Source organism: Stomoxys calcitrans, chromosome 4, assembly GCF_963082655.1.
Source record: "Stomoxys calcitrans chromosome 4, idStoCalc2.1, whole genome shotgun sequence".
Lineage (NCBI taxonomy): Eukaryota > Metazoa > Arthropoda > Insecta > Diptera > Muscidae > Stomoxys > Stomoxys calcitrans.
The window spans coordinates 162,951,881-162,973,376 of NC_081555.1; the positions used below are offsets into that span (position 1 = coordinate 162,951,881).

General features: G+C 38.1%; 6 protein-coding genes across 10 annotated transcripts in view; 4 read left to right on the plus strand and 2 right to left on the minus strand.

Moving 5' to 3' along the window:
• The window catches only part of LOC106086797 (WD repeat-containing protein 6), a 111,387-nt gene extending 107,343 nt beyond the window's left edge, over positions 1-4,044 (minus strand). Inside the window, exon 1 of the mRNA XM_013251610.2 lies at positions 3,808-4,044. The gene's annotated coding sequence lies outside the window, so the exon portion shown is untranslated. The remainder of the gene's footprint in view (positions 1-3,807) is intronic.
• A 1,022-nt stretch (positions 4,045-5,066) lies between these two features.
• On the plus strand, positions 5,067-7,623 carry LOC106087692 (dentin sialophosphoprotein). The gene is made up of 4 exons (XM_013252831.2): positions 5,067-5,236; positions 5,712-6,187; positions 6,251-6,343; positions 6,398-7,623. Exons 1-4 carry the CDS (start codon positions 5,107-5,109, stop codon positions 7,574-7,576), a joined length of 1,878 nt encoding a protein of 625 aa, XP_013108285.2. The 5' UTR covers positions 5,067-5,106; the 3' UTR covers positions 7,577-7,623.
• Positions 7,624-9,374: 1,751 nt separating this feature from the next.
• Positions 9,375-11,213, plus strand: LOC106086742 (myoneurin). The gene is made up of 3 exons (XM_059368077.1): positions 9,375-9,874; positions 10,258-11,035; positions 11,130-11,213. Exons 1-2 carry the CDS (start codon positions 9,422-9,424, stop codon positions 10,999-11,001), a joined length of 1,197 nt encoding a protein of 398 aa, XP_059224060.1. The 5' UTR covers positions 9,375-9,421; the 3' UTR covers positions 11,002-11,035; positions 11,130-11,213.
• A 432-nt stretch (positions 11,214-11,645) lies between these two features.
• Positions 11,646-12,002, plus strand: LOC131997065 (zinc finger protein 875-like). Its single transcript, XM_059367341.1, has one exon. It carries the CDS (start codon positions 11,646-11,648, stop codon positions 12,000-12,002), a length of 357 nt encoding a protein of 118 aa, XP_059223324.1.
• Positions 12,003-16,630: 4,628 nt separating this feature from the next.
• Positions 16,631-18,804, minus strand: LOC106086862 (U3 small nucleolar RNA-associated protein 6 homolog). The gene is made up of 3 exons (XM_013251680.2): positions 18,317-18,804; positions 16,935-18,146; positions 16,631-16,874 (listed from the first exon to the last, which is right to left on the minus strand). Exons 1-3 carry the CDS (start codon positions 18,710-18,712, stop codon positions 16,656-16,658), a joined length of 1,827 nt encoding a protein of 608 aa, XP_013107134.2. The 5' UTR covers positions 18,713-18,804; the 3' UTR covers positions 16,631-16,655.
• Positions 18,805-20,857: 2,053 nt separating this feature from the next.
• The window catches only part of LOC106087088 (mucin-2), a 146,649-nt gene continuing 146,010 nt past the window's right edge, over positions 20,858-21,496 (plus strand). For all 5 annotated transcript variants that reach the window (XM_059367968.1, XM_059367970.1, XM_013251999.2 and 2 more), the window contains exon 1: positions 20,858-21,265. In XM_059367968.1, the coding sequence (XP_059223951.1) occupies positions 21,073-21,265 (193 nt within the window). In that variant the 5' untranslated portion in view covers positions 20,858-21,072. The remainder of the gene's footprint in view (positions 21,266-21,496) is intronic.

Here is a 21,496-nt window from a genome sequence, read left to right on the forward strand (position 1 = left end):
ATTGGCCCTAAAAACTATGAATATGTAGTTCCACTCTCTTTAAGACCCAAATTGTCTAGGTGAGCAAATACGTCCTATTTGGGGGTTGTTATGGTGGTGGGTCGTCCCGTATACAGTTGGTCACTAATTGTAGTATCAGATACTTGGTCTACTCAAAACTACCTTTCATTTGAGCCCCATATTTCCATAGTCGCCAAACATGACCGACATGGGGGGTATTTTTGGGGATGGGCGGTCACAGTGAGTTAGCCTTGAAAATATATATCGGATTCGTATTCTTCTATTCTAAAAACCCATTTATTTGAGCCTCATATTCCAATAGTCAGCAAATACTTCCTATTTGGGTGGTGTTGTAGGTGGTGGGGAGGCCCCAAAGACACTTTCCCGAATGTTGATATCAGATTCGTGCTTTACTTCCAAAGAGCTTTCATTTAAGCCCCATATTGCTATGGTTGTAAATTTTTCCTCTTTGGGGCATGTTTGGGAGGGGTGGTCTCCCAAACACTTGGTCCCACATTTTGATATCAAATTCGTGTTCTACACTCAAATATCTTTCATTTAAGCCCCATTTTGCCATGGAAAGTAAATAAGTCCTGTTTGTGGGCTGTTTTGGGGGAAGGGGTGGTCCCCCAGAAACTTGGCTACTTTGGATATCAGATTCGTATTCTACTCGCAAATACCTTTCATTTGAGTCCCATAATGGCATGGTTGGTAAAAATGCCCGATTTAGAGGTGTTTTGGCGGTTGTTCGGCAGTGGTATATCACATGCGTTTTCTAATCTTAAATACCTTTCATTTGAGTCCAATATTGTCGTGATTGGTCTATATATACATTGGGTAGGTTTTGGGGGTAGGTCGGTCCCCCTAGGTACCACATCCGAAATTTGGATTCCAAATTTTTGTTTTTAGGTTACTATAAGATAGCACACAAATTTCGCTTAAATAGCGCCACCCATTTCCGAGATCTGGCGTTTCTGAAAATTAGGGTAAGGGGGAGGGTCCGCCCCCTCTTTAGATATCAAAAAATTTAGTACCTTTTTTCAACATGGGATCATTATGCACCATCTGTGAAAACACAAATTTTTATTGGGTTTTATTGGTTTGCCCAAAAAGGATTTGCGGATTTTTTAAAAGAAAGTAAATGCATTTTTAATAAAACTTAGAATGAACTTTAATCAAATATACTTTTTTTACACTTTTTTTCTAAAGCAAGCTAAAAGAAATAGCTGATAACTGACAGAATAAAGAATGCAATTACAGAGTCACAAGCCGTTGAAAAAATTTGTCAACGCCGACTATATGAAAAATCCGCAATTACTTTTTGGGCAACCCATATATATATAAGATTTTGTCAAAACTCGATTTTTAAAAGTTTGATATTTCAAAAAATTTCATCAAAATTAGATTTTCATAAAAAAATTTCGTCAAAATTAATTTTGAGCTTGTGAATCAAGTCGTTTTAAAGAACCCTGTTTAAATTCAGATGTGTGCTTTGCAATCTACTCTAGTTGGGATGGTTGTAAAGCACCATGATCCATTTGACATAGGCCGCTGATGACATCTCTTGGTTGAAATTGAAATCGCGATACGAGTCAGTCTTGTATTTCTATCAAAAAAACACACTTTTGCTGACTTTTAAATGTTTTTTGCTATAATGTTCTTTGAATAGAAAGCATTAAACAATGGTCTAAAGCCGGACAATATCCTGCAATGGAATCCCAACAAAATTAATTTTCTTTAAAAAATTCATTTCACAAAAAGTTTCAGCAAAAATTTTAATTTTATCGAAATTCAATTTTTATTCGTAATTTTGTCAAAATTATCCAAGTTTAAATTTCATAGAAATAGAAATTTTGTTAAAAATTTGACTTTCATTTAAAAATTCATCGAAATTTAATTTTCATAAAAATGTTTTCCAAATTCGATTTGCAGATTTAAAATTTTATTTTGAAAGAACATTTCATCGAATTTTGATTTTTATTTTATATTTTGTAAAAATTTATTTTCACAGAAAATGTCGTCAAAACTGAACTTTTATTTCAAATTTCGTCAGAGAAACAAGCAAAAATTTAAAAATTTGATGATCTTCGCCCTAACAGGCAAAAAACTTGATAATAAATTCGACAGAGCCCGGCGGGATTCGAACCTGGACAGACGAGAGCCGTTGCCGTTGTCTTAGCGTGCGAAGCCATCAACACAACTTCCAACAGATGCACAGAATCATGTGTACCACGGAAGTAATTGTCACAGAAAAAAAGTCTGTCATTACACAAAAACACATGGATTGGAAAAAGTACAGCTAATAGACAGGTTTGTCGAGCGTGGTTAATGTGGTAATTGTATCATAGAGGCTCTTTCGCAATTAATACGAATTAAATACAACATATAAACGCACGACCCTTGAAGCCGTCACACCTAATATGGTCGAAAAGTCTTCTCACCGAAGACGAAATGCGTCCCATAGTGGTTGGTGTGTGTTGCTATCTTTGGCTTTCCTTTTCCACTTGCAAAGAAAATCTCCGATCAAACTGATTTATAGGGAAATATGTATGTATGTACCATAGACCGATTTGGCCCATTTCCCCACCTAATATACAGCAGAAATATGAATAAAATAGGACACTGATGGGTCTTCACCATGCTTGGTAATGAGTAAGCCAGACCCTGTTCGGGCACTTTGGTAGATTAGACGACCTTTCTGCGATGACAACGCTTTAGATTGAGTTTCTAAAGAAGTAGTATGGCACTTACCTTGGGGTTTAGCAAAAAAAAAGCTTCCGACTGCTAATATCAGACATATTGTCGCATTAGAGTCAAGAAGAGAAAGGGAAAATGTATAAGACAAACTTAGGATTCGCTTCATACATATAATCCTCTCATAATTCTGAAGGGAACTTTCATTCTTGAGAGCTCCTTTCTTATCTTCATTCGTTCAGATGGCTTGTATTGGTTTCATTTCTTTTCTTTCTACCGTCTTCCACCACCCTGCAGTATACGCTATGTTTTTGAGTTTGTCCTTCAACTTAACCTAAATACAAATAGGACCACATAGTTGTTGTTGTTAAGCCACATATCTATATGTGGAGGTAGCGATCCTCGTCTAGCTCCTATAGATGAGCAAGCTCGTTTCGGTTCAAAGGACCGATCGTCGCGGGAATATAATGGCCTTTGGTTATTTAAAGACGCCAATGACTCGTCTTGTCATATCGAGCATCATAGGCACTCAGTATTTGTGCAAGAGTCGGTGCCGCCCGGCCTCTCACTGAGATTATCCGCTCGATACCACTGATTGTTCGCGACTGCCGTTGCAGCTACTCCGTATGAAGCATTCCACTATCCGAAACCTGTGGAAGCGCCCGGTAGCTCGCACCTAAGTTTCTCGTCATAACAATGAACACCACACAGATCGGAACTCAAAGTTTCAGCCTGTGTGGTGCTCATAGTTATCCCGTGCCGCATAGTCACAGTGGTTGCTATCTTGATGTACAGTTTACTTTAGCATTGACATCTTCAATGGCTATCGCGATGCGTCATATGCAAAGTTAGTGCATGGACCACACACCGGTTGCAACAAGCAAGCCGCCGCACCCACATGAATGAAGTAGTGTTCTATCACTAATTGGGATGTTAAATTGAATTTCACTAAGGAACATGAATGTAAAGTTTATTTTTAAGGCAAAACCACAAATGCCACAAAAGTTATTAATCCATCCCCACTGAGCTTGAATCATTAACAAATGATGCCTTCCCGTTGTTCCTTAAAGAAATGTTTGTCGGATGTTACCATGACATAGTAGTTTTACTTACCTTTCGTAACCAGGCTTTTGCCAATTTTTCATCTGGAAGACAAAACTTCCGATCTTTCTCAAGGCTGGGTGTGATTTTCTTACATTTCTTTGAGATTTTGATTTCTCAAGAACAATATCGCCGAATGTCTAAATTGTTTAACTTATAACATAGTATTTTTATGGTTTTTGAAGTTATTTAATCACAACTATCAATCACATTGAAAATATTTCATCTTACACACAAAACACCAATTCCAACGAAAGAATTTCGACTGTGAAACAAAAGGCTAATATAAAATTAATTATAACCAATTTTAAAGATATTTGTCGAAATCAAGGTGGATTTAATGGCTCTTTTAGACGGTACATCATGATCGTACTCATCGTGTTGATTACACCTTTTGCCAAAAACTGTACATCGTTGTTTTCTTTTCTTTGATTTTATTTAGTTTTTCTTACTTTAATCTCATTTTTCTACTTTATTTGTCACAGAACATGTTTTTCAATACCTATCAATTAAACATTACACATTTCTTTGTAAACAGTAATCGATACAAATCGTTCATTGAAAAAATCAAATGATTTTGATTTTTCAGCCATGACTGACATGGTTATATGTACATGTGACGCATACACCTTTGTTTTCACCAATACTATTACAATGACCATGCATCAGATGTGCCATGTAAACTCAGCATAAGGCCGCAACAATATGAAAGCCAAAACAGAAAGAAGGCCAAAACAGAACGAGAGCGTTGAGCTTTGTCTTTGATCGGCGTGTTGCACAACAGCAACTCTGTACGCAAATCTCACAAAAGCAACGCGGAAAAGCTTACAAATTTTCAACATTTTGTGCTGCCGCACGTAAGTAGTGCTTTTAGTAGTCAAAGTTGTTATCTTCTTTCTCGCATACTCTCTACTCACGTACGCACATTTTCTGCACACGTATATACACACGCACACAAATTTCTTTGTGTGTGTTGGCAAATCCTCGATCAGCTTGATGACATGATAGCGATTTTACCATATGTTTTTATTGTACAAATGAGACATTCTTTAAATAATTCAGCCCTGGTGCTTTGCTTTAAAAGAGCGTTCAATTTTTCCCACATATTTCATTTACATTAGTATTTCACTTGAAAAGACGAACAGAGTACCAGCCCTTATTGCGAACTTCTAGATTTCATCCTTATAATTATCAATTTAATTCACAATAACAACCGATAGCAACGATTACCACCTTTGTCATTTTCTATTTTATTTACCGTTATTATCAATTTAAGGTTGTCTATTAAAGGAATTAAATAAAAAAATAAAAATGAGCCACTGGATAACTTTAATTGGACTTATGCAACAAATGTGCAGCGATAGCACAGAAATTGAAGAACTGTTAAAAGAAACGGAGCGATTGCACAAAGAAAAACAATTACTTCAAAATTATTTGAAAGGTATGTTGCATACAAATTTGAGGTTAAGTTTTTGGTTTCCCAAATGGACATCTTTTCTGAAATGGGCAAAGTCCAACAAATCGAAGTGTATAATATGCAAGCGTAAATGTAATACTTTTAAAGTAAAATAAACCATACCATGAAGTGAACTTTTTCGTATATGAAAATAAAACTTGTCTATGGAAGTATTACAACCGGTAGGTAGTAACCAAAAAATAAATTAAATGCTTATTTTATCAGAGATTACCAGTGCTGGGGTCATGGTTTTGAATCGCCCTAGAGGGTTCGATTTGTCGCGGCTGTGGTATTACAAAAGGCTACAACTTGTCCAACTTACTTGGTAAACAAAATGCAATTACTACAAAACCTTAGCTATTTTACCTCCAATTTTCTCATTGATAAACACTTGTTGAGAATGAAATGGAACATTTTTATACAAGACTTTCTTTTTTTTTCTCAAAAAATTCTTTTTCAGAGAGCGAACGCGAAAATATGGATCTTCAAATGGATCTTTTCAAGGCAAAATCCGTAATGGCTCCCTCAAATGAATATCAAAATGAACGTTCCAACATCGAAACCAATTCTCAACTTATCAAAAGTTGCATCAACCTTCAAAGTGCCGTATCGCAAATAGATTTTACAAAAATCTTACAATGCAATTACTTGGAAATGGAACAAAACATGCAAAAAGAAATGCAGCAGATGCAAGATGATACTGTTTCTCTTTCAAAATGGTATGAGCAAATGGAACAAAGAGATGTCGTAAAGAGATATCGAGAAGCTGAAAAAGAGTACAAGGAGTCCAATGAGGATTTAAGTAAAATCAAAAGTTCATTTGAAAAAACTAAACAGGAAGCTTTCATACGCATAAATAATGCCAGAGAAAAGAGAAATAAATTAATAGTTTGTTTGGCTGAAAGATCCAAGCAGCTAAACAGTTTAAGACTTAAGGTATATAAATTACACCCAAGTTTTTGAAATTGAACATAATTACTTAAAAAATATTCCCCTTAGTTCACCAAATTACAAGAGTATGAGGAGAAACTAGAAGATCTTAAGAAAAGAAAAGCTGAAATGATGCATAAACTTGAAGCTGCTAAAAGCAAGGTAAACAAGGCCTTTATATGCAAATGAAAAGTATTACAACTTCAATTATTACAGAGCAATGTTCAGCTAAAGCCATATACTACCTTCAGCAATAGCTGCCCACCATCAATGCCGTCTTCACTTCTTCAACCTTTCATTGGAGATATGCCAAAATTTCCAACATTTGAGGAAATTTACAAATCACTTGATCAAGACATTTCCACATCCCAGGTAGCATCTGAAATAACTGTTATAGAAAATACCACCAATATTATGATAAAGTCAATTTTACGTAATACTCAAGAGAACTCCATGGAAATAAACCAGTCCATAACCACGACCCATACCAAACATGTTCAATTTAAAAAGCAGTTGAAGGAAGAATTCGAATTGAATATCTCTAGCGATGCTACAATTTCCGACAGTAGTTCGGTTGATTCACAAGATTCTATAAAGGCAGAGCCAAAATTAAACCAGATAGGCGTTATGCCAACTGAAGCTTCAAAATTAGCTACACAATCAGACGTTACACTGTGTGAAAGTAGTTCAACTGACTCACAAGACACTGTTATTTCAAACCTAAAAATAGATGAATCGGAGGAAACTGAAGTGAAAGAAAGAACTTTAATTTTGGACTCATTGCCATCATCAAATGATACTGATTTAGAAAATATGGTATATGATGAAGAGGAGACAAATCCAACTGCTACAAAACCAAAATTAGAAATTTTAGAGTGTGTTGTAATAAAGTCTCCTGTTGCTAAAGTCGATTGTAAAAACAAAGAAAATATATTTCCCCACGAAGGCTCTAGCATCAAAGCTGGAACTAAAACTAAAGTTTTAGAAAAATCGGATATAGAAAAAATGCCACCACCACCGCCTATAACAACTACTAAAAAACCTTGCGATAATTTTGAAAAAACGTTTTACGAAGAATTCTTAAACTTCTTACCAACTTCAACTGATTCTGCTGATACGGATTCAGATAGTCCTTCCACTTCCAGGAATGTATTAAAAGATATTGATTCGTATCTAAATGAAGGCGAACCAGAGTCAAACAATGAGATTGCAACCAGTGAAGAATGTTCATTAAATAGTTTAGATTTCAATTCTAAAGAACAAAATGAGTCTTCCAATAGCAAAGATTCAGAGAATGCTTTGGATTTTCTGGATTTTGGAACCACAAATAGTTTTACATTCGATTCAAATGATGACAATGAAGCAAGCGGTGGTATTTGTGATTTTTTATTTTAATATTTTATAGCACTCAATGTTGAAAATTAATAAATAATAAAAATGGACTCTATTTTGTTTTTATTAAAATATATGGTGTTTGTGTTTTTCTTGAAAGCCAGATGGCGCTTGTGTGAGGTCTCAGCTTACAATCGAGACACACATTTATAGGAGTTGAGGCGGACAGATAATGCTTAAGCTAGTATTACACGATATGCATTCTGATATGTTTTTTCAAATGTGGCAACTCTGAAAGTTTGCAACATTGTGTGATACGTAAAAATAATTTAATATGAAAAATCGATTTTGGAATAAATATGCAATTCTTTCAATTAAATCGATCTCTCATTACATCAAACACATGTTCAAATGTAAATACATGCCGATTAGAGCGCGCTCTATTCGTAAGTAAAGTCTTGTTGTTGTTGTTGTTGTTGTAGTCATATTCTTATTGGAGGTGGCAATCCTCGTCATGTGATCAAGCTTGTTCCGGTCCAAAGGACCGATCGCCGCGGGAACAGGGTGGCCATTGGAAAATTAAAGGCGCCAATAACTCGCCTTGTCATATCGAGCATCATAGGCACTCAGGATTTGTGCAAGAGCCGGTGTCGACCGGCCTCTCACTGAGACTCTCCGTTCGATACCGCTGATTGTCCACGACCCCCGTCGCAGCTACTTCGGAGCATTCCACTACTGGCAACCTGTGGACACGCCCGGCAGCTCACAACTAAGCTTCTCGAGACAGTACACTGAGGCTGCAGCCCTTGCCGATGAAGGACTTCATCGGGTCAATCCGGTACGTACAATCGGCTGCCTTGGGATTGACAGATTATTCGTATTCCAGTATTGTTTGAACTGATTTAGAATTCGGTTGATCTGTGCAATGATGGCGTGAAAAACAGTCGTGTTGGTGCCAAGCAAATGGACTAAGCAAGGAAGGAGAAGCGTCTTGGATAATGGAGAGCGAGGGATAATCGTTCTGTACGAATATCCCTTACTTGGGTTCTTGCTCTGCTAAATCCATGTCCCCCAAGTAATGACCTGGCGGAGAATGCTATAAATCGTGGTGCGCATCAAAAATGCCCCCGGTTTCAAGCTGTTATGGCCAGACAAAACCTTCTTATTCTGGCCTATAATCTTGGTGACAATTGCTAACATGCGGTATATACACCTTGTACCCCTTACATTCCATGTGGGGGAGACATACACCAGGGTAGGCGAGATAGAACTATTCTACACAAAATGGTGTATAAAGAAAACCATACCCCCACCTCCAATCTCAGTTCGATCCTTACGTAGTACATTGTAATCGTGACAATGGTGAAAGTTTTGGTTGCTGGTCAGCTTTGTTTCTTGGATCCATTTGTCATTTATGAGCCTTTGGATGTTGTGTTGCAAAAATCGGCTTGCATATCGCTAGAGACATACCCGCGGATTTTAATTCACTTGCAATGTGTATAGTAGTCTCTAGCCTTGTAGTGCCATATGTTTTTCAATGGCCTCCTGGTGACTGGAGAATAGGTGACTGGAGAGTAGATGACTCTTAACCGTTCTACTATTTCTTTGGAATTGGAAGGATTTTCGTTTGGTTCAAATTGCAATGATCGGGAACTTTTTCCCAAGTCAATAATGTCCATCTAGGCTGGAACCATCCGTACAGAAATTTGTATAACTTTTATAAATTACAAATTTTAACAACATTTTCAAATCAAATTTCAACAGTCAACCAATCGTCGTATTTGCCCAACGTAACGTAACGCAACGTAATAAAGCTACAACTAGCATTGATTAGAGCAACAACATCTTTATCAGCTGTTTGTTCACAATAAAGCCTCCTGCTACCTCAAAATTAATAAATTTGGTACAATGCAATTTATAAACAGCAACACGGATCAATATTCCGAAAAACAAAATCTCATAATCTGTCGAGCTTGCCTCAATTCAATACAAGATACCATCCCATATGGCATTCATACAATGGATTCACAAATTCGCTTATGGCTACAGGATCCCACATTGGAAAATTCTGTTATAGAAGATGAATTTCCCAAAAATGTTTGTCATTCTTGTCATCAAACGTTGGAAAATTTCCTAAAGTTTTATCAAATGTGTTTGCGCTCTCGGGAATTGTACACAGAAATGATGAAGAAGGGCCAACGTACTACCAGTGGGATGTCCGACAACAGTGATACTTTGAATGCAAGTGCAAAAGAGGTCAATTGCGATTGGCTGGAGTTTGATTTTGTGGCATTACCAAAATCGTTGTTAACAGACAGAAGTAAAACAGATTGCAAACTTGATCCAAATGTCAAGGAAAAGGTAATTTAAATTTTACATCTTACTGAAGATTATGGAAAGTTCGCAATTTTCATGCCAGTGGTTATGGGATAATAGTTACGGCTTTACTCTGCATGCAGAGAATAGAGGAAGTTAATTTAACTTCTAGCTCCACGAAAAAAAAAATTGTTTAGTTAATATAAGGGGGTGCAAGGAAACAGCATTCTTTTGTTTGTAGTAAAACTATGGCAAGTTTGTGCCTAGAGCAAGTGAGTGCAAGAAAAAATGTCCTGAAGGAAATTGATTTCTGTACGGTTAGAAGATTCCAAGATGTATGGCTAATTCCAAGCAGCATCAAATTTTAATACGCAGCAATTCTCTAAAATTCCTTCTGCAATTAAAACTGGATATTTTGTTATTTTTAGATTCCCTCCCCAGCTACCTCCAAAAAGAAGGAAGATTGTATTGTTTCCCTTTTTGACCTCAATGATGCTTGTAGTGATCATTCTAGCAACGATAACATTGAGAGAGCAAGCAATTCCTTTGCTACATGCAAAGCTGGCAAAATTCAAATTTCTGCACCCCAAGATAAGAGTTCTAAAATAACCGTGGTTAAAATAGATCGCAAACAAAAATCCCACAATGAAGATAAACCCCAACACATATGTGAAGAATGTGGGAAAGTTTATCCATCATTAGCAAGACTGATAGAACATCAGTATTCGCATAAACCCAAAACAGAATATCCTTATCATTGTAAAGAATGCAATAAGGCTTTCAAACATCGTCAAACCTTTATGGCCCATCAAATGCGTCATGCTGGCATTAAGAACTTTCAGTGTCCCTATTGTGACATGAAGAAAACTACCAAAAGTGAATTAAGGGCACATATGAATTATCATACCAAAGAACGCCAGTGGTTGTGTCCAAAGTGTCCTTTGATATTTAGTAGTGCAGCCAATTTGCGTCGACATGATCAGGTAGTACATCAGGGAATACGACGTTATAGCTGCAGTTATTGTTCAACGACTTTTGGCAAACAGGAGTCTTTGAAACATCACGAAATGCGTCATACAGGAGAAAAACCGCATGTGTGTTTAATATGTGATAAAAGATTTATACAGTCGGTGGCATTAAAGGCCCACATGAAAATCCATAATAAAGGTTGAGCTAGATAATCATTCCGAAGGAACTTGAGTACAGGTATTCTTAAGGGGGTATTTCTTGTTTACTCCTTTAGAGAAATAACTGAAATAAAATAATTTTTCTTTACATTTCTAAATTTTCTTTCTTCCAGACCTCGCATAGTTTAAGAAGTCCCAAGCAGGAGAATGACTCAAGCGATTCATTTGATCACCAATATGATGAAACTCATACTGAGCCCTTGATAGACAAGACCGAGGAATCTGAAAAAGGTAGCAATTGTCATACTCAAGAAATTAAAAATGAGAAATGCTCTCATGATAACTCAAGTGATGAGGATCAACCTCTTACCAAAAGAAAAAAGACCAAAAGGAAAAACCCCAAAACTGACCTTCCTCCTCTAGAGGGTAAAGCTAAAATCCCACGCTCACGTAAAGAAAAAATTAAAACACCAGATGAAACTCCCCAACATGTCTGTGAAGAATGTGGCAAGGTGTATAAAGCATTAGTAAAACTTATTGAACATCAATATTCTCATAAACCATTAGAGGAATATCCCTTTCACTGCGATGAACCCAATTGCGGCAAGGCATTCAAAACAAAGAGCAGCTACCAGGAGCATAAACTTCGCCATGCTGGTATTAAAAATTTCCAATGCCATTTGTGTGATATGAAGAAAACGTCAAAAAAAGAACTTGACATACACATAAATTATCACACCAAGGAACGCCAATGGCTATGTCCCAAGTGTTCAATGTTATTCTATAGTGCTAATGATTTACGTTCCCATGACAAGATAGTGCATTTAAGAATACGACGCTTTTTTTGCCGCTTTTGTGATCAAGCCTTTGCTAAAAACTATGCCCTTAAACATCATGAGATGAGGCATACGGGTGAAAAACCGCATGTATGTTCTGAATGCGGCAAGGGCTTTATACAAATGGTCTCACTGAGGACACACATGAAAAGTCATAAACTGTGCGAGCAAAAGAAATCCACAAAAACAAATAAAGGGGAAAAGGTCTAAGAAGCGCTACGAGAATGCTATCAGAACTACTGAAGAGGAGTGGGCTTACTTAAGTTCAAGGAAAAAAGGCATGCATCCTGTCATATGCTGATATAGGCTTTGAAAAGATCCACCGCAAACCAGACTTGCTAGGTATTCATTCAATGTATCAAAGGGTTTTAAAAAACCGAAATTCGAGTCTGCGTTATGCCAAACAACGACCATCTACATGAGGAGACCAAGATCCTTAAAAATGAACTTTTGGGCTGCCACCAGAAGAACTATACGAAATCACTGAGCTAGAACCTCTCCGAGACATGTCAGACATGGTAGACGATACCATCTCCGATATTTGCCCTGAATGCAACACAGGACCCCATGACACCAATCATCTGCTTACATGCCCGATGAAACTAAGTAATCTTATTCACTATCGATCGCTCCTGTTCCTGTAGCTAGATCTAGGGGCATAAGCCAAGTCTGAATAATCTGGAATAAATCATTCTGTATACCTAAAACGATCGTGTCTACAACAACAAATGATTTCGAGCTGTTAATATTTTCGTATCTTAAGGGCGAAATTTCTGGCGTTAAAATGGAATATCTGACCCAATGAAATTGCCTATAGATTAGCTCTATAGAAGACCAAGCAACTGATATAATCCATGCGACGGCGCATAGTGCTTATTGTGGTCAAGGCATGCGTTTCTTGAAATTAATATATGTTTTCAATCCCATGGCAGCCGGGTTGTACTTGCCGGATTGACCCGATGGAGTCCTTCATCGGCTAGGGCAGCCGCCTCAGTGTATAACATACTGCTACAACAACAACAATATATGTTTTGATAAAATTAGCAAGTATCTATGTTAAATTATAAAACTTAAAATTCTATAATCTTAAGATCTAGGAAATATTAAGAAAAAAGTATGATGTGACCTTGAAGAATATAAAATTTTGCATTAATGTTGCAAATAAAACATAATTTAAAGAATAATTTATTATTATTACCATTAAAATTTTAAAAATAAATATATAATGTTAATGGACAGTATATATCCAGGGTAGTAAGGGAAGTTGGATGCCAAGGGGATAACCACTGCTGAAGTTGTTTTTCTGATGTTCTCGCCAGGATTCGAACCCAGGCGTTTAGCGTCATAGGCGGACATGCTAACCTCTGCGTTACGGTGGCCTCCAACCGCATGCAGGAACTCAGAATATTCATTGTTGCATTCTAGGTGTCATTTCATGAGGGGTTCACTCATAATAATATGAAAGGACAGACAATTTAGGCTTAGAGCTGAAAATTCATCAAAAAAACTTGGTTGCACTTCTCACAGTCATCACAGTTCTACTGTCCTTACTACTGACATTTGCAACAAAGTCGAAAGTAGAAACAAGGACCTGAAGTCACTTGCTAGCAGCACTTAGGTTGCTGACAAACAAATATTTGATTAACTACAAAGAAGGCAATTGGTCCTTCGGTGGTGGTTAACTATGCAGCGTGTTGACTGGATCAGGTTGGAACAAAAAAAAACTGAATGAATGCCTGCCTGTAGGTGTTTTGATACCAAAACTGCTTCTGTGGGTGTGCTTGATCGTTTCGGTGCATACATAAAAACTATCGCTGTGGGAACGCCGTACGTACAGATACCATACCGATAACGTCCACCGCCGGCAATCGCTTTTTTTTTTGATTTTATGCACCGCAAAGAGTTTCAATACTCAATCGACAAGGCGATAGTCAACCACTTCACCTCGGCACGTCGAACTCGTCCGATTCAAGTTTATGCTCAATGATAAAGTACCTCCTTTTTATTGCCAAATATGAGCGATGGTGTGCCAGCGAGCAACACAATTCCGTAGGGAAGTTTAACACGACCGAATATTTCACTAGTTGCGCTAATTTCATTTAGTTCCACTTCTGCCGCATGATGGCCTCCATTTCTTGTTGTTGTTGTTGTAGCCACATTCTCATGTGAAGCTGACGATAAAGTTGCTGTAGGTGAGTAAGCTCGTTCCGGTCCAAAGGACAGATCGCCGCGGGAACAGGGTGGCCATTGGTTATTTAAAGGGACCAATAACTCGCCTTGTCATATCAAGCATCATAGGCGCTCAGTATTTGTGCAAGCCGGTGCCGCCCGGCCTCTCACTGAGTCTCTTCGCTCGATACCGCTGATTGTCCGCAACTGCAGTTGCAGCTACACCGCATCGAGCTTTTCATTATCCGCATATGTACATATGCAGCCGAATTTAGAAAATCAAAGTCGTAGAGTTAGACAGGAAATCCCCCCAAGAGGTGTTCTTTCCACATTCCTGTTTTACTTCACACCCTGGTAGCGTGATTATAACTGTTCAAACCGTGTGGGGGGCAATAGCAGCGATGAGCTAAGTATTTATCTTCGAGTACTGACGGAATTTTTCAAAAGCCGTAACCTCTTCTCATTCTCAATCGATACAACTGCAAATTACGATAAAGCTAGCACTAGGAATCAGGTCCTCAAATCATTTACCCGCGACACCTGTCTCTGGCTGCTGGTCCACAGCGCACCACACGCAGTGTCGATCACAAAAATGTATTTTTGTCAGCGCCAGAGAAATGGAATGTCGAATTTAGTTTGTTTTTCAGTTGTTCTTGATTTAAGTCGTCGTTCTTAAAGAATTTTTTACCTTGCTAGACTTGTGCTGAGAGTTACGTCAACTCCATGCAGATGGCTGCGGTAGACTGTAGGGCAGCTGTTCCTGGGGAGTCAGCGGAGCAATTGGCGACACGTTGGCTACTCAGGTTGCCGAGATGTGTTACACTCGCTGCGTGATCGAGTCACTTGCTCATCGGAACGCCGAAGTAGGGTGCAAACTGGTCATAACCAGCTAAGTGGTTACTGTATCAGAGGCATACTCGGCGACACCCTGGTTAATTGGGCTATTCACTCATGGAGTGATCGTGGCACTTAGTCATCGCACGCCGAACAGCCGGTTGTAACGAATACTTGGTCAGAGGCTCCTGTGTCTGAGGGACAAGGCCAGAACGCTTTCCAAGTTAATCAAGTGAGGACGTGATGCACTCACGGTGTGAACAAGAGGCGAGGTAAGCAGAAGAGACGGGTAGCTTGGAGAAAGGCTCAGAGGCTCCTGTGTCTAATAGACAGGCAAAGAGCTGGTGACTCTATTTAGTTGTAGGCTCTGATTGTCAGGTTTAACACTCTTTTCGCTTCCACTTACCTTGTTATCGTCCCGGCTGCGTTTATCACTTAACTGTCCTCTTTTCAAGTTGGTTGTTTTAGCAGTGTTGTACAATGACGCGGCAGCCCTTGCCGATTAAGGAATACATCGGTACGTACAACAGGCTGCCATGAGATTGGTCAAGTTGGAGTTGCCTTTTTTTTACCCCTCAGGATAACGGTTACTTGCTTGCCATGTAACTGGGCCCAGTGCTGTTATTGTTGTTGTAATAACCACATATTTGAATGTGGAGGTAGCGAGCAATCTTCGTCAAGCTCCTTTAAATGAGCAAGGTCCAGGGTCAGGTCCATGGGATCGATCGCCACGGGAATGTCATGTACATTAGTTATTAAAAGGCGTCAATTACTCGCCTTGTCATATCGAATATCATAGGCAATCAGTATTTAAGCAAAACGGTGCCACTGGGCCTCGCTTTGAGACTCTCCACTCGACGCCGTTGATTGTCCCCCACTACAGTTGTATTTACCTGTAAACCTACGGAGCATTCCACTAGCCAGTTCTCAGCTGAGCTGATAGCGGTGAACACCATAAAGGTCGGAGCTCAAAGTTTCAACCTGTGTGGTGCTCACAACCAACCCAAGTCGGGGGAGGACGGAGGTATATTGCTTTTATTTTAGTCCTCGAAAATATTGCCTGAATTTTGTTGTTGGCACTAAAAAATGCCGATACTAGTAAACATAACCCAACTGTACAGGTTACGGACAGTGAAATGCTTCATAGGAGTAGCTGCAACTGCAGTCGCGGGCAATAGAGTGGAGCCTCTCAGTGAGAGGCCGAACGTAAACGACCATCCTTGACGTCCCTTTCAAAACAACCTTTTTAACAACTTATAAAGCGGCTGATGGGCCGATGGTACATTACTTGGATTACAGGAGCGGACTCATCATCCATCTAGATGAGGGGATCAAGATGCTTAAAGTTAAGGACCATGGTAGGGTTTTCTCAACCAGTTCCCAGTTGACGTCGAAAAGACCATCCGAACTTCCAACTCACCGAGCTGGTGCCCGGAGACATGTCGGATAGGATAAAAATATATCAGGGGATATAGAGACTAGAGGCCTAGGAAACCCAAAGATACTCTGGTATATAACTCCTTAGTAATTCAGGTAAACAACTAGATTAGGTTAGGGTTAGGTAAGAGTGGCAGTCCTTTGCAGACTCAGACAATTTGAAGTCCATTGTGATACCACAGTAGCGACAGACCAAGGCTTCTGGTGGGAATCGAACCCACGACCCCTACACTGGTAGTCCAAGCACGCTACCAACTCGGCCACTGGAGCGCCCATGAACAACTAAGAAAACACCTTTACAACTAAAAATTGAAACGAAAACACCTTCCTATAAATATTTACACAATTTTATCCAAACATATACAAAACAGTACATACATAGTATATATGTAATAAGATTCTTAAATTATCTATACTTATAGCTTATGATAATACCTTAAGCAACGAATATTCCGATATAAAAGAGTCCACCAAATCGGGATTTAAAGTAGATTTTGCTCTATCATAAATGGGGGACATTTTCTTAAAGTCACCCAAGTCACGTTCGAACTTTAGTAGCTCTATCCATACATCGGTATAGGATTTGCCAAAATAGTGGACAGCATTTTCATAGCATAAGCGCATGCGTGAAATGTCGCTGGACTAAAAAGAAGAAAATGTTTTGAATATGTAGGTATATCTATTTTTTTTTTTCAAATTTACCTTGGTTTTGGCTTGCTTTTCAATTTCTGCCATTTTTCTATGCAACTCCAGGCATGGTGGTGGAATCTGACATAACTCATCATACAATTCTCTTGCTTTCTTTAACGTTTCATATCTCATTGTGTACTCCACTAGATAAGCTCGAAAAACTCCAAATTCAGGGTGTATTTGTTTGGCAGCTTCCTGCAAAATTCCATGCAATTTCTTTGGATATTCATCATAGTAGGCTTCGTAGAATTTTATAGCTAAATGCCAGAGCGAAACACATTTGGCAAAACCCAATTCTTTATTGGCCTTGATAAATATCTCATAAAATCTAGCCTCGTTTTGTGTTTTGCTATACACCTGCATCCATAACTCATAGATTTCTACGGTATTTTTAAATTCTACAACTTCCTGCAATATGGTCTCCACTCGGCTAATGCCATTAGGTGGTGATTTCAGTAACATTTCCACCAAAGCCTTATAATGTGTGACACTCATCAGCTGCGATTTATGGCCCATATTGAAGGCTTTGGACAAACAATATCTCTTCATATCACCCTCAGTACTCATGTCTTGATTTAGATCTAGCATGGCATTTATGAAGTATGACCACATGGTTTCATTGGGCAAAACTTCTACTGCCTTCTCATAAGCCTTGAAACAAAGTTCAATGCGCACCTTTAGATTTCGATGTTTCCATATATTTTCATTTATTAGCGGGCTGTCGCCAGTATCCATTTGATTGTCTTTTATCTCTGCCACCTGTAGCGCTGTAACCTCTTGCAAATCTACGATGTTATAACCACGCAACTCCCGTTGGGCCAAATAATCCCAGACACTGGGTTCGGCAAAGAAATATTTCATAATATCTTCGACAATTTCCTTTTGCAATAATGCAGTGCAGTTTACATATTCCGGTTCTTCACATCTCTCCAAGAGTTTTAGATAATAGGAGACATTAGTTATTTTCGATCTGTTATTGCGATAGAGCAGCAGGGCACGCTCCAGACCAAGTTGACGTTCCATAACATTGAGAGTACTACTGACATCAGTAATGCGAGCCGTTTCTTTTATGAGAATATCAAAAAATGCCAAATTTAAAACTTCTGAGGTGGGATTGCGTTTTAGAGCACGCAAGAAAATTTCGGTGACAGTTTTTAATATTTTTGTGGATTCATATGCCCAAAGGGCAAAATCACACCATACAGCATCCTTATCGCCATGATACTGAAATGAAAAATATAAAGTTTTAGTAAGGAGGGCATATTTAGATACAAATAGCAAAGGCATTAGCGTCGTCCTTTAAAAAATAAAGGTTGCCTGGAACGATTGTTTTGCTGTAGCAGCAGATTATCGGAAGGCTATAGTTGCTTAGCAAGGAAGGTTTCTCCACTTACCGCCAACATTTTCTCATAGATACCAGCAACTTGTCCCGGATTTGATTTTTTACTAAACTGTATGAAACTCTTCCATAATCGCTCCTCTTGTGGAAATTGTTGTGTACCATTCCTATAAAGTTTTATGATGCGCTGTATAATCGACCTCTTAACATCGGGCAAGGTGCAATGCAATTGTTTCTCCTTCTCCATTACCCATTTGTGTGTGTTCTTCTCGAATTGAATGTATTCAATGTAGTTGACCAGACTTTTCTTGCTCTGGATGATTTTTGTCTCGAAACGTTCGCGTTCTCGCATCAATTTGTGCAACTCCTCTTCGGTACATATGCCACTGGATTTAATGGCTTCATATTCAGGTAAATCGCGCTCCTGAATTTCTTTTAATATCTCTGCCATTTTCTACAAATTTCTCTTGTTTTATTATATTTTTAAAATTAAATATGAGCCACCAAACATGGGGAACCAATTGTAAACAAATGCACGTGCCGACTACTGACCCAAACGGGTGTAACCCAAATGGCGGTGTACGATGTCAACTCATGTCAAAATAAAAATATTAGACGTATTTTGTTTGATAAAAGAAAATTAGACATTTTTTGGGACATTATTTATACAGATGTAAAGTTATGATTATAAAATTAAATATACATTTATATAATGTATCGAAAATCTGGATAGCTGGCCAGTGCAGATTTATGTACCATAACTGTATCTACACAGAGAGATTATTTCTTCATAAAAGTAATGATTGGGCTTCATAACCTTTTGTTCATAAAAAGTTGAGTTGTTTTTTTACCAGTCTAGAGGATTTACTACCTTAGGGTTGGTACCAAGATATATTAATTTATAGGCAGTGGCGGTTGCTCAACACCAAAATATTGAGTCCACTATACGTCAAAATCAGTGATTAGTGCAACCCTGATTGTTTGCGTGTGTTATATCATGGTTGGTAGACAGACTACCAAGGTGGTTTTAAAGAGGTGATCTTACGCGATAAGCTGAAAATCGCCGGCTCGGTTTGACGATATTAAGTTGTCAGACATTCGTCTGCATTCTATTTATGGTTATCTTCTTTTTCGCATATTCTCTGCTCATGTATACACATTTTCTGCACAGGTATACACACACGTACACAAACTTTTTTTTGGGGCAAGATGGCGTTTTTACCATATGGTTTTTGCTTTTGTACAAATGAGACAACCTTTAAATAATTCAGCCATGTCAAGCAGGATGCACTTATAAGGTGAGGTCATGCGAACAGCTGAGTACAATTTTTTTTATTTTTGCCGTAAATCTAAGTGTCAAAGGCTTGATAACACAGCTGTGATTTTTTTCTAAAACTTTAAAGAGAAGTTATCTTTGATCCGATATTTAACACATAAGCAACCAAATAGTGTTATAATGATGAAAATACAAATATAAAACACATTGCAAGAAGATAAGTTGACCACTTTGATATTTTAATTTACGGCATTTGTCACTCAAGGTAGTTTCGTTTGGAGTAGATTTTTGTTGCTGTGCTAATGGCACTTCCTCTTAATTGTACCATGTATGTCAAGGTAGTTTTGTTGGGGGTAGTTTTTTGTTGCTGTGCTAATGAACCTACTTCTTAATTGTACCATGGCCTAAACAGTGCTTTTGTGGGTCTTGTGTGCAGAATTCTAATTTTGCAATTCGACGCTCAAAAACTATGGCGAAACAATTAAAGATGGTCTCATTTGTACAACAACCACAAATCATATGGTGCAATCCGTTATCTTGCTATCAAGCCGGGGGGACGGACCTGGGTCTTGAGAAATATGCCTCGAAAAGGTCAGTCAAAACTATTGAATAGCTCTGTTTTTTAAAAAAATTCGACACGGCAAAGGGAGTTTTATTTAAAATATTTTTGGCTTTTTCCCACTGTTGGACATATGGAGGAGGGAAAAATCGTAAATCCGGCCGAAGGCCGTCAAATTTCTTCAACTTTGGATGGCAAAAAGAGTTTTAAATTAAATACTTTTGGATTTTTTCCAATTGTCGGTTGAAAAATAAAATAGTTATAAGCATTTACATTTTGAAGTTTAGAGGTCTATATCTCACAAACTAGGTTCTTCCCCAACAAAATGCTTGTACAGTTTCATTCAGCATATCGAACACTAACACCTAAAAAATTATCTCATTTGGCGATGGGCCCGTAAACTGCACTTGCTCCGGATGCACTTATAACGTGAGGTCATGCGAACAGCTGAGTACAATTTTTGTTTGTTTTTGTGTTTCTCAACACAGTTGAGATTTTTTTACTAAGACCTTTAAGGCTTTAGAGTGTTTTATTTTATCCGATATTCCACACATAAGCAATAAAACAATATTATAGTGATGAAAATACAAATTTAAAACACATTTTATTTAGAAACTATTTTGACATTTGCATATATGGCAGTTGCCAATCCAGGTAGTTTCGTTAGGGGTTAATTTTTGTGGTTGTGCTAATTACTCTACCCTTTTAATTGTACCATGCTTTTGCAGTATCCCTGTTTTCCTTCTCTCTGACAGCTGTTTTGTTTTAGTTTTGATTTGCTGATGTGTAGGGTTTTTCGGGTAAATTGGTAAATTTATCAAAATACCAACGAATAGAAACGCCGTGCAAAAATTCCTTTACGCTAACGCTAATTAGTGAGAAGATAAAAGCCTTTTGGGCCATTGAAAAACTTGTTTATTGCGACTAAAGTGATTCGATTAGTGTTTGTTTGGCGTGTAATTGTTGAAGGCAAGAAATGAGTGATTCTTCGAAGCACCAACAGCGTACGGGAGCTACTCCCATCAAGAATCCCTTGTTAAGTGCTTCTGTTACAGGTTTAACATTTGACGATTTTCCCAATAAACCTCTGCTGCTGCCGGCAGCTCCTCCAATTGTCCATGTACCATCACCGCCACCACCGGTCACACCCACAACATTGCTTGGAAGAGGTAAGTGCAATAAGAGGAAGAAAATTGAAAATTAGTGTCGTGTTTGTCCATCATGACATTTGTTGTTGTTGGTTTTGCTTTTAACTTTTTAGGGTGGTTTATGTATTGGAAGACAACCTGTTGATTGAATGTTGGTTGTTAGAAATGTGCAAACACAAATTCTCGTTATTTTCTTCTCGTAATCAGTAATCTTATCAGAATTGCCATTGATGAAATATTTTTGGCATACAG